Source organism: Piliocolobus tephrosceles, chromosome 18, assembly GCF_002776525.5.
Source record: "Piliocolobus tephrosceles isolate RC106 chromosome 18, ASM277652v3, whole genome shotgun sequence".
In the NCBI taxonomy this organism is placed as follows: domain Eukaryota; kingdom Metazoa; phylum Chordata; class Mammalia; order Primates; family Cercopithecidae; genus Piliocolobus; species Piliocolobus tephrosceles.
In genome coordinates, this window is record NC_045451.1 from 9,956,322 (window position 1) to 9,968,954 (window position 12,633).

At 34.4% G+C, this 12,633-nt stretch overlaps 1 protein-coding gene across 1 annotated transcript in view; it reads right to left on the reverse strand.

Moving 5' to 3' along the window:
• The window catches only part of DOK6 (docking protein 6), a 422,926-nt gene that overhangs the window by 263,667 nt on the left and 146,626 nt on the right, over positions 1-12,633 (reverse strand). The window contains exon 2 of the mRNA XM_023224190.2: positions 6,993-7,100. Coding sequence (XP_023079958.1) covers positions 6,993-7,100 — 108 coding nt within the window. The remainder of the gene's footprint in view (positions 1-6,992; positions 7,101-12,633) is intronic.

Consider the following 12,633-nt stretch of genomic DNA (forward strand, 5'->3'; position numbering starts at 1 on the left):
TGTTAAAATACTATATAAATTTGAAGTAAATATGAAGCAACATCATTATTTCAAAGGGATGCTAGATAGGTATTTACAGTGAGGTGCAAAGTATTACTCAAAAATAAATTCTCACTGAAATATTGTTGAAATTGTAAGTTCTAAATAAGTATGTATTTATAACTTAAAGTGTAATATATAACTTTCCATTAATGGTAGAAACAATTTATTCTCATTGGACATTCTGCAGTAAGCATTTGTACTGTTGCATCTGTCATATATTATGCAATTAGGCAGAATTTGTTGATAGATTAAAAAGAGTTTTAAAATTCAAAAATACACTGATGATACTCTGAAATAATGAAAATCGTTGGATCTAAATCTGTGAATTAAATGCAAAGATGCTCCAGAAATGATGGAAATAATGTCATAACAGTGTTGCAGTAGTGAACATTCTTTCACACTATCTGATTTCCCATGTAAAATGATTTGTTTGAAATTATCATCTAAATTTGTCTCAAAACTTATCTAAAGTTGGTATGAATTATTTTCTTAATTTCAAAGATGCAAACTCTAAGGCAGAAATGACTTTTACAACAACACTTATTTTACATTTTACATATTATCTTACTCGCAATCACCTCTTCACTTTGTGTGCCATGATATTATTATTACTTTTACAAATAGGGAAATATATTGTTTAAATTATACTATGATTTTTCTCATATAGTACCATTATAGATGGTTGCTTTACAAAAGAAAAAAATGGATAAATTTAAAAAGTGGAATAAAGACAGTAATTTTGCTAACATAAATTATGGTGCTATATGCTCTAAGTCAATCCCAGATCAGTAATACAGGCATTTTTCTTTTTAAAAAAATTTATTTATTTTATTTTACTTTCAGTTCTGGGATACATGTGCAGAACGTGCAGGTTTGTTGCATAGGTATACATGTGCCACGGTGGTTTCCTAAGAGTCTGAATCATAACTGCTGTAGAGAAATGGGTAATAAACAGAAATCTGAATTACTGAGTGATCTGCTTTCCATGGCATTATTAAGCCACACAGAATAATTCTTATTGGTGATAGATATCTAAGATTTTGTAAAATTTTATTTGACTTTAATTCAACTATTAAAAATCAAGTTTACCTCTAGCAGTTTCCTAGAATTTAGACATCACAACTTTACAGATTCCCTCCACCTGAAAGTCTTAACACCTAGTGCCTCTCACTAATCTCTGGTTTCAAGTTTTCCATTCATAACCAGACCATCCCTCTAGAGACACTCTACACAGATGGCGCATTAGGCTGTGGTCACATTCCCCACTCTTCATCCAACATAAACACGAACTTTTCATTTTCCATTTCTTTGAGTCTTCCCTGAGACACTTGCATGTGATAATATAAGTAAATCAATCAGTAAATGATTGTGAATTAAGGTGTCACTGTCCTAGAAACTGATACATATATTAGTAAGTGCTTAATGTTCAAAAAACTGAGACCTCTTCCAGATAAGAGATTGAAGATGGATGAATACATTAATGAATAGATAAGATACCTTAATCTAAACAAATCATGATCACTTTGCGAACTTCCAGCAGGTATTTCAAGAAACACCAAGCCCTTTAACAGCTTTCACATCTCATCACATAAGTGCTCATCCAAGCATAGGGCCATTTCTTCTTGGAATCAAAATGAGGGTAGAGTGTCCAACAGAACATTATGCCCATGTGCCATTTCTGCATCTACCAATGCCTTTTCTTCTAGTTTTGAAGAAATAGTGTATTTATAGATGGCTGTTTTTCACAAGGATGCCTTTCTTTTCCCCAACTGTCTCAGATGTTTGCTTTACCTAAAGATAAATACTGCCAATGCCAAACAACGAGAATAAAGTGATGTTTTCAGTGTTGGGTTATGTAACAGGGAATTTAGAAGTGAGATTGGTCCCAATACAAGCATCGCTTTTCTGGCATCATGCAGTTTTTATCCCTGGAACTTCACATCGTTCTATCTTCATTCATCCTTCTAAGGGACTTTATTTATATTTTCTTCCCTGTAGATAGAACTCATATTTATTTTATTAAAATGTCTATAAACTGCTTCTTTTTCATCTGCTTAGAAAATTAAGGAAAATGTATTAGCTGATTCTATGTAAATTGCTCTAGTTTAGTTTTCATTGAGGATAAATTTGTTTTGAATATCTGCTACGACAATTATATACAGCTACATTTTCAACCCTAATGCATTTTTAATAACTTCCTTCAGCAGCTAGTGATTTGAATTTCAAATTTCTTTCTGCCAAGAAGTTTCTAAAAAGTATATACCATTTTCTAGCAGTTTCACATAAAAATTGATTTATGCTGCAAGATCTCTCTCACAGTAAACATATCAAATGTCTAAATGATACCATTAATACTCATAAGCTAATATACAAAAACTTCTGTGATATGGATGTTCCAGATAGGGCAGAACACAAAGTTAAAGTTGGTAAAGAAATAATTGCATCCTTAGCTTATTTTTTTCAGAAATCTCTCATTTAGGTTGCAAACATTTCATTCATTTGATTGATTATTTTAATTTATTGCTATTGAGTGTTACAGCAGATTTTAGGGTATATCAAAGTAACTGGTTAGTTACATGTTTACGATATTTAAACACTGACAGATAGAACAGTTTGAGAAATCCACACTAGTCTATCTCTCTAAGCCATATTGATAATGAATATTTTTTCCTAATTCTGAAGATCCAATATTTGGACTGGCCATTAATTAGCTAAGAGAAAACAGATTTCACATCTCGCCTTTCTCATAAAAGGAGCTTCCTTTATTTACCTGACCCTCAGAGGCAACTATGACCAAATTTACAACTTAGCCAATGTTCACTTCTGAAGAAAAAGGACTGATGAGTCTAGAAATAGAGCAAGCCATGAGGAATTATGGTTTAGTCCATGATTTTGTAAGAGCAAGAGTACACTGGAGCATAAAAATATTTAAAAACTTCTGTGATATTTTTTGCCTTGATGGCTGATTGTCTAGGCCTTGGACAAAGTAACACCATCTGATCCCGATTGGTGACATTCAAGTCAGCCACAGCCACCTGTCCTGTCCCACGGAGATACCCACAGCCTCCAATAATGTGCTTTCTCCTTCTCCTTTGTAAATATCACAATTTTTAAAGTTTTCTCTTTGGTAAAATAAATATATTCCCTCTTTAGAATTATTACTATTTCCTTGGTATTGATAATTACTATAACCTTTGCGGTTTAGTCTTTTAACATTTATTCCACTAACAGCTACTCATTTAAGTGGTACTCTTCGCAATTTTTAAAATCATTTCTTAGATTAGTTTTTTTTCCTGTCAGGGATCAACTTTTTTTATTTGTAGCTCTCAATAATCTTAGAATTGAAATACCTGTGAAATACCATGGATGTTAATCTAAGGCTGACACCAAACCCCATGTCATTTAGAGAAAAGGGCTTAGTACAAAGTTTAATTTTGCATGGATCTGCTTTTACAGATGGGCTTTGATATACACCCACCTTAACCTTAATTCTACTCAGTAGGTTTCCTGGACAATTTCACTACAATCTCCTGTACTTCTAATTGCTTAATGAAAATATATACCTGAATATACCACAGATGCCTCATACTATGCCAAGGATGACATTTTTCTTCACCAGTGAAAACTGCTCCTCCTCATATGGTAACTGTTTCTGTGAATGGGAAATCATTCATCCACCACCCTGTCTTGAAAAGATCAGAACTTTCATTCCTCTCTCTTCTATTTCCCCTATACATAGTCAGTAACAAAGTCTTTTTAAAAAGTTTTATTTGTATAAATTTAGGGAATACCTGTGCAGTTTTGCTACATGAATATGCTGTGCAGTGGGGAAGGCTGGGCTTTTCACCATGGCCTGAAGAGTGTACACTGTATCCATTAAGTAATTAATTCTACTTGATTGTGCCTGGAAAATGTCACCTGAATCTATCTCCTCCTTTCCATTCACCTACCTTTCTCCATTCAGGACTCTGACATCTATTTTTGGGAAGTGGAAATACTATAATATTAACTAGTTTCTCTGTTACGTAGTGTATTGCCCTATCCATTGGCTGTGACACCACAAAAATGGATTTTTTCTGAAATACCTATTTGAGAATATGACGAAGCATTTTAACCCTTTCACAACTCCCCTATTGCCTAAAGATAAAAACTAAATTCGTAGTAAGCTATTTATACCCCGTTATTGCCCCATGCACTTCTTTCGGGCTCACCTTTCCCACTCTAGGCCTCCTTTCAGAGCCTGCCAACACTAGATGACTCAAATTCTCTTCAAACTGTCGTGCAATGTAGCTTTTCAGTACTTGTGGTCACATTTTTCTTCATATAATGCATTCCCCCCATTATTTTACTTGGTCAAAACTAATTAAACTTAAGAAGTCCCTTAAGTGTCAAGTCCTTGGTAAAGTCCTAGTTGCCAGAAGCAGAATGAACTGTTCCTGTGTACTTTTAATATTGTATTCTGCATTTAATCATATTTCGTTATAGTTAGCTATTTATAAACCTTACTTCAGATTGTAAAATTTCAAAACAATAAGGGTTCATGCTCCTATGAGAACCTAATGCCATCACTGATCTGACAGGAGGTGGGGCTCAGGTAGTAATGCCAGCCATGGGGAACAACTGTAAATAAACACAGATGAAGCTTTGCTCCCTTGTCTGCTGCTGCTCACCTCCTGCTATGCAGCCTGGTTTCTAACAGGCCACAGACCAGCACTGGTTCATGCCCTGGTTGTTGGGAACTGCTGGTTTTAGTCATCCCATTGCCATGGCCAATATTGCTTTGGTGTGACTACATCTGCCCCTAGCCTAAAGCTGCACCCAGAGAAAGGGAGAAGCTGTCATTCACTTGTTTCCAGACCTGACTTTCCCCCACAAATGACTTGCTTTTTTCAGGGACCCGGGGACTTGTTTGTTTTTGTATTTTGTCCAGTGTTAGATAAATGGATGTGCTTTGGTCAAGAACAGGCCGAGGTAAACAGCCTGCATAACTCAGCAGGATTGGAGTGCAGGCGCACAATTCCATGCATTATGTAAACACAGCTATGTAGCCATAACATGGGAAGGTTCATCACCTGGCTCGGAGCCACTGTTATTTGCAAAAGGTATAACTGCCCTGCTGACACTGTGCATATGGCATGCCCAGAGGAAGAAAGAGAGCCAGAGTAGTCTTTGCAAAATATGTTGGTTTTGCAGTCGATCACACATTCCACTAGAATGCAAGCTTTTTCGGGGCAAGACTGTGTCTCACGCATCTTTGAATCCCCAACCAGGAGTGGAATGCCTAGCACAGAGCAGACACTCCATGCCCATCTGTGTCCAAATTACCAATCCTTATAGTGAGGTTAGAGTACTAGAATGTGTCTCTATTTTTTTCAGATAAAAGATAGCTGAGTCCAGAGATAAGATAATAATGCTTCTTGACAATTTTTCCTGTTTCATTTGTAAGTAAAAATAAAGCAAGCTGTACTGGCTAGAGAGCTCCAACTAGTATATGTCACTAACCAGCAGGCAGGAACTCTGACCAGGCATCCAAAGAAGATAGAATATGCTCAGCCCATCAAAATTTTACTCACAAAGTAAATATCATGGGCTCACATTTTTACAACTGGCAGTTCCTCATTAAGTTAGGTTTAACACTATTGCCAAAGTCATAATCATAATTATAACACAAACATACCAGTAAGACTTTAGAATTCAAATAATTGCATATAATTAGATTGAGAAGTATTATACTGGCTGTTTTATGATAGCATATATCACGTAATCTTTAGAGATATAGAACAATTTTGAAATTCATCTACTCATGAGAAAACCAAACATCCATCAGCTAGTAAGTGATGGGACAGAAACTTTAACTTGTATTCTCTGGCAGTAATCTATATTAATATATGGAACACTTCAATGGGTATGGTAGCTCATGTCTGTAATCCCAGCACTTTGGGAAATCAAGGCAGGAGGATTGTTTGAGATCAAGAGTTTGAGACCAGCAACATAGCAAGACCAATGTCTATTTATATTTAAAATATTTTTAAAATTATATATGTGTGTGTATATATATACATATATATATATAGAGAGAGAGAATGGTTCCTAGACAGTTTTACAAACTCAAATTTTAAATGGTTACTAGTTAATATTCATAACTGATAGTAATAAATATTAGTTATTATCAAATAATCTATTTTTCAAAAAGAAATTAGAATATATTACATAAAATAAAATTCCACAAATTCATTACATTATCGAGGAAAGCTTACTCCATGTATGACCAGTGAGAAATTAAAATCTTTACCGAGCATTCTACCAGTAAGCAACACTGTTCTACAACTCTGAGTTTTGATCACGAATCCTTTGCATCACTATAAAATACCTAGCTGTGTTTTGATGTTATCATGAAAGATATACTTAGCATCATTTCGGGGTTATGTTTTACATTCTTTTAATTCTTAGGAAATTGATACTTTATTCCTACTGTTTATGCCTTGTCTCTACACATCGGCATATTTGATGATCCTTTTCTTGTTAAGGAGTTTACAAAACAGCTAATGCAATATACGTTAACAATATCGTTAGCACTGTTAAAGGCAGCCCCCTAAATTTTATCTAGTAAATATTGTTCACAGTTTACATCAAGTAACAAATGCATAATGAACCTGAATAGAGAGAAAATACCTACTCAGCACCTTAGAAAATGATTTGGTTGAGTTATGAGTCATCTCATTTTGCAAAGTAGCAATAAAAATGAGTCTTTGATTTTGCAGAGGTACCACTGGCATTTACAACAGATAATTAAAATAAAGGAGAAAAATAACTTTTGCATTTTGTCAGAAAAGGGCATTTTTCCCAAGCCATTAATTTTTGCCACTGCAGATTTCATCTATCAAAGAAATATCTCCACAAGTCCTCAAGAGCCCAGTTATTCCCCAGGGACTCCCAGGACTGTGACTTACCTTATGAAAGTTTCTGAAATAAGCTGCCTTTTCATCTGGAAATTTTTCTAGCCTTCTGGGCCCTTTGCTAGAAGCCTTCTTGAAAACCAACCAGCATCGTCTGAAAATCTGAAAGCAAATAAAAGAATCCCATTATTCATATTTTTACATGAGTTTATGACATCAGGAGTTTATTTATTCAATTCATCCATTTTTTAAGTGTACTTCACAGAGAGGAACTGTTTTTGATTGACAAGCATGTTCTTAATTAAGATTACAGTTTTTTTTTGAATACGATATTTCATGTAAAATAAGTTTTTCTGAAAAGATTTTGTTTTGACGTTTTCACTGTGCTGGCTGGCTTTAGTAGTCTTTAATATAATGAAATCATCTGGATATCAATATCATAAATTACTTATCACCATCCTAGTGACAGACAATGTCTCCATCTTCCATGCTAGTGCAATGGCAGGTTAATAAAGTTAAGTGAAGCACTTACATAATATTACATTTTCTATCTTAAAAAAAAATCACATTTGAAAATTATGTTGTAGAACTTTAGATTTTTAAAAATGGAAGTTTATTAATGTAAAAGCAACAAGAAATATATTTTTATTATGAGCACATCTGTCTCACACTTTTTAACTTTTGTAATAGGGAATATTTACAAAATGCTTATGTGCAATAAATTAAATTTTATATACATATTTAATCCTCATAATGAAATGAGATAAAGATAAAATAGGCATTACTTTCAGGATAAAGTTTGTGCCAATGTCAGGATTTGAACACACACAGTCTGAATCTTAAGCTTTGATTTTAAAAAAACAAGACTACTAATTATACTAACACAAACCATAATTTCTGAACCTTGCCTTTATTTTACAGGACTGATTACTATTGGACCTGTAGATTGTTCATTATCTATTTTCTACCATATCACATTCCCTCAACAGGTATGTTTGAAGACAAGGTAATAAAATAAATCTTTTTTTCCAGTAATTGAAGAAGTCTAAAAATGCAAATTGGCCACAACTTTTAAATTTCAAAGTTTAGTGTATTCTTTGCTGGTGGATAATTTCTTTACGCCCATAAGGAAACTTCTGAAATCTAGATCACAATATTTCTCTTCTATATCTTCATTTAAATTGCAAAGTTGTCACATTATGTTTGTTTTTTTTTTTACAAATATAGTCCAGATAATATAATTCTTTTGAAGTGTGCATTGCTTATTATTCACTAGAAGAGTCTTTTCCATGTTAAAAGGCATTCTTGCAACTATCACATAAAGGCCTCTCATTATAAAAGTAGAACAACCAAGCATACACATACTTTGATTTTACTCTTTCTTTCTTACATCCTCTTCAGGAGTCTTGAAAAGCATGTGCAGGATAATCCTGAACTTCCTGCACACACGAACATGCCTCTCCTCTGCCTGGATCAAACGCCTCCTAACCATGCACCTGAAAATTATGAACTAAATTACTCCTTTAGAGCACCTGGTGTTCTTTCTACATACAGCTCCTGTATTTCACACATAATATTGCAGTTATGTGCTTATTTAGCCCCTCACTGAGCCTCACCCCCAGAGTGAAATGTATTTAAAAAAATAGATGATTAGAATATGATCAGCATATGGTTTATTTAGCTTTAATTAACTTAATTCTATATAGATTTATTTAGTGCTGTAGAATTCTGCTTTTGAACTTAAATGGAGTAATTACATTTCAAGTGGTAACAGATTTTGGAAATGCAAACATCTAAGAAGAGACAGTTTGGTATAGTGGAAACTTAATAGAACTCTAGAATCAGACAGACATAGGTTTACATTATGGCCATGCCACTTACTAGCTGTGCAACCTTACACAAATTACTTAATGTCTTAGCTAATAAAGAAGAGTACCTCATGAAACAGAGGGAGAATTTACCAAGATGGGCTTATGTTCTAATACACAGAATACTCTCCACAAGGCTCAGCCATTTCTCAAGCTCCTTTTTCTTATAAAGTAGGTACAATTTTCTGCACAAGACAAAGCCATACGAAGGGATACTTTTTTCCTGATGATATACAATTCTAACAAATATTCAGCTTCAAAATATTCAGATGTAAATATTTTGCAACCAGAAAAATTAGAGCACCATATAATTTTTTTTTAAAAAAATAGAAAGCATATTAATGATCTCCCAAGTACGGATAGTGAAACTACAAATATTGGACTTGGAATTCCAGCTCAGCCCCTTGCTGGAGCCACATAACTTTGGGCAAGGCATTTACCTCTCTGAGCTTGTGTCCTTAAATTAGCTTGAAGACAATTAAGTGTTAAGTGTTAAAAAATTAAGTATATAAAGCTCATGCCGCAGTGCATAGAAGGTAGTCAATATACACAGGGTATTTTAATACAAAATGGATAAAATGCTCTTAGCAACAGACCTTGTTTAGCACACCTATAACCATTGTTGGTATTTACATGTACTGTACAAATTATTGCTTGCATCAATATCGTTTTAAAGATTTCAAATGATTTTCATAATTATGAGAATTATGTATAATATCAATAAAACCATTTATTCCATTGAATACACATATGAGTTCCTGCTATATTTCACAGTAGTTTGGAATATCTGTTAAGCAATATAACTCTTTATATTGACATTCACTAATATACGACCGAAAAGAAAGGAACAAAAAATTGGCGCCAAATTTGGTTTTCCTAAAATTGCTCTCTTCACCATACAGCATGAAATAATTTTTGGGCAGGACAAATCATTTCACTCAGTCTTTAGTACAATTCATACCTTTGTATTAGAATGCAAGATATTATATCGTAATGCTGAAAAACATAGTTTTTTAGTCACAAAAATTTAATTTTTAGTGCAGTTTCTGCTATTCATTAAACAACTTCACTTGCAGAAGTTAAATTAAGATCAATATACCTCATGAAGATGCTCTTTGAGGATTACAAGACATAGCCTGAAGAAAGCATCTAGCATGTAAATTTGAAAAGTAATCCACAAACTCTTACCTGAAACTCTTGGGTTTCTGATACTGCCATGACTGAACTGCATCCCCACAGAATTCATCTACTGATGCCCTAACTCCCAAGGTGCTAGTGTTTGGAGATGGGGACTTTGGGAAGTAAGTAGGGTTAGATGGTCATGAGGGTTGGGCTTTGATCATGGGATTAGTGCTCTTACAAGAAGACACAGGAGAGAACTTGCTTTCTTTCTCTCTTCTTACTCAGAAGAGGTCATGTGAACGCACAGTGAGACTATGGCCATGTGCAAGCCAGGAAGAAATTCTTCACCAGAACCCAACAGGGTTGGCACCCTCATCTCAAACTTGCAACCTCCAGAACTGTGAAAAAAATAGATTTCTGTGGTTCAAGCCACCATGTATATGATATTTTGTTACAGAAGCTGGAACTGACTAAGATACTTTAAGGATCTTTTTTTAAAACTAGCAGTGATGGTAGGATAGTGCTGGTTGTGGTAGTTGTCAGAGTAATAATATTGGGAAAGTAAAAAAACAGTTACCTGAATCTACGATTTGAGAGACTGCTAACAGAAAATGAGTATTATCTGCAAAGTGGGATGTATAGAGATTATCGATATTTGATATTTTAGCTATTCATTAATGGATTTGGAGTCTTAATTGAGAAGTAAAATTGAGACTCAAATCCCTAGTAATATAGTTGTTGTCTTTTTGTATACAGCAATGCTTTCCCCTGTACTCTCTGTCACTTTGTTACTCATAGCTTGGGAACAATCTTGATGTTAAATGAAGCCTCACAATATTTGTGGAAATATGTAAATACACATACTCGCTGACTGTAATTCCCCATCTGATGTTACCATAGTTATTTTCTATTAAACAGTGAGCTAAACATGAGCCAGAAGGCATAAGTATTTCTATTTAGGCACTCAATATTGTTTTAAAATAAACCTAATAGATAATAAGGAGGAACTAGATTTAATATTTTTGACAATGTCTTCTCTCTTTGCTATTACATTAAGAAAGGCAACCACGCAGAGATAAGACTGATTTTTACAGATTCTATGGAGTAAACCATTTACCAAGTTGAGGTCCTTAAGTTATTATTATTTTTTATCTTATAATAAGTTTAGGTTTATAAACAGTTGTCAAAATGGTGGAGTTCCGGTATACTCTATACAGCTTCCTCTAATATTAGCATCATATATAGCAATGGTAAATTTTCAAAATGAATGCACTAAAATAATATTGGTCAAATACTATTAACTAAAGATTCTGCTCAGATTTTGCCAGATTTTTCTCGTCCTGTTCTGTTTCAAGATCTGACACAGGATACCAAGTTGCATGCAGTTGTTCTGTCTCCTTAGTCTCCTCTGATATGTGACACTTTGTTTTTCGTGACCTAAACAGTTTGGAAGTCTAATGGTTAGGTATGTTGTACAATGTTCTTCATTTTTGTTTGTCTTAATTAAGTTATGTTTGATGTTTTAAAAGTCTAATAAAAATCTCATAATCAAATAATGAAAGCATACACTTTATTAGGGAATACGAATTCACCATGGCTATGGACTAGTTATATTTTGATCAGATTCTGGCTGAATTTAAACTTAAAGTAGCAAAAAAAAAAAAAAAATTAATAAATGCAGAGTTCCATCTTCTACCCCTCTTTGGACACAGTTTTTCAAAGTATTTTGCTTTTTAATGGAGTAAAATAATAAAAAGGGCGCTGGTGGGGAGAATTTGCAAGTGTCATTCTGTGTCAATGTAAAATCAAATTAAGCATGAGTCAGCATACTAAAAGCCGCCTCCGTACCAGAAGTATAAAATAAGCAGAAGTACAAGGAGATCACCTTTTTGCACTCTTCATCAAACCAGATTTTATTAGTGCATTAGGATCTGCTTTAGGCCCCGTAACTGATGCCTTATGTGAGAGTGCTGGAGACATTCCAGGACTGAACAGCAGAAATGACTGCCTGAGACCAGGAAATCACTCCTTGGAGAGAAAAGAATAATAAAGGAATAGGTTTTATTTTGCTTGTAAATGAAAGATACAAATTCTTTGAGTACATGAAAGAGCACTACATAAATGAAATGCGGTACCTTACTTTTATTTGCATCCCATGAGAATGGGACATAAATTAATGACCTCCATTAGCAGTAGGTGGGAGGAGATGGGGCAGTCTCTTCAGGTACTACCTGGCTCTTCAAAGGCACCTCAAGGTACAGAGACCATTTGGCTGGTTAACAACAGAACCTACTGCTTACAAGAAAACGTACCTTCCCAGTGTCTGTCTTATAGCAGATGACATTCCTGCCTTCCCCATCATTTCAGGATGCTGTACCACTTTATCCTGGGGGATTAACTGATTTCACTTTCTCATTCAAAACTATCTCCTAAACATGCCAGTTATTTCATCATAACAGGCTCCTAGGTGCCCCTCCGATTCTCATATAGAAAATTCCATGTCGTTGTTAGGACTCCAGGAATTCCCAGGATCACAGCTGGTCCACACCTTCAGCTTTCCACTGTGTTAACCAGCCAGCCAGCATGCCATAATTAAATACCTTCTTAATCCCCTTCCACTTGATGAAAACCATTTTACCGCATAGCAAATCTCTTTTCCTTAGTTCTTTCTCCTTTTCAAGGTGATTTTACACAAAGGATATCCT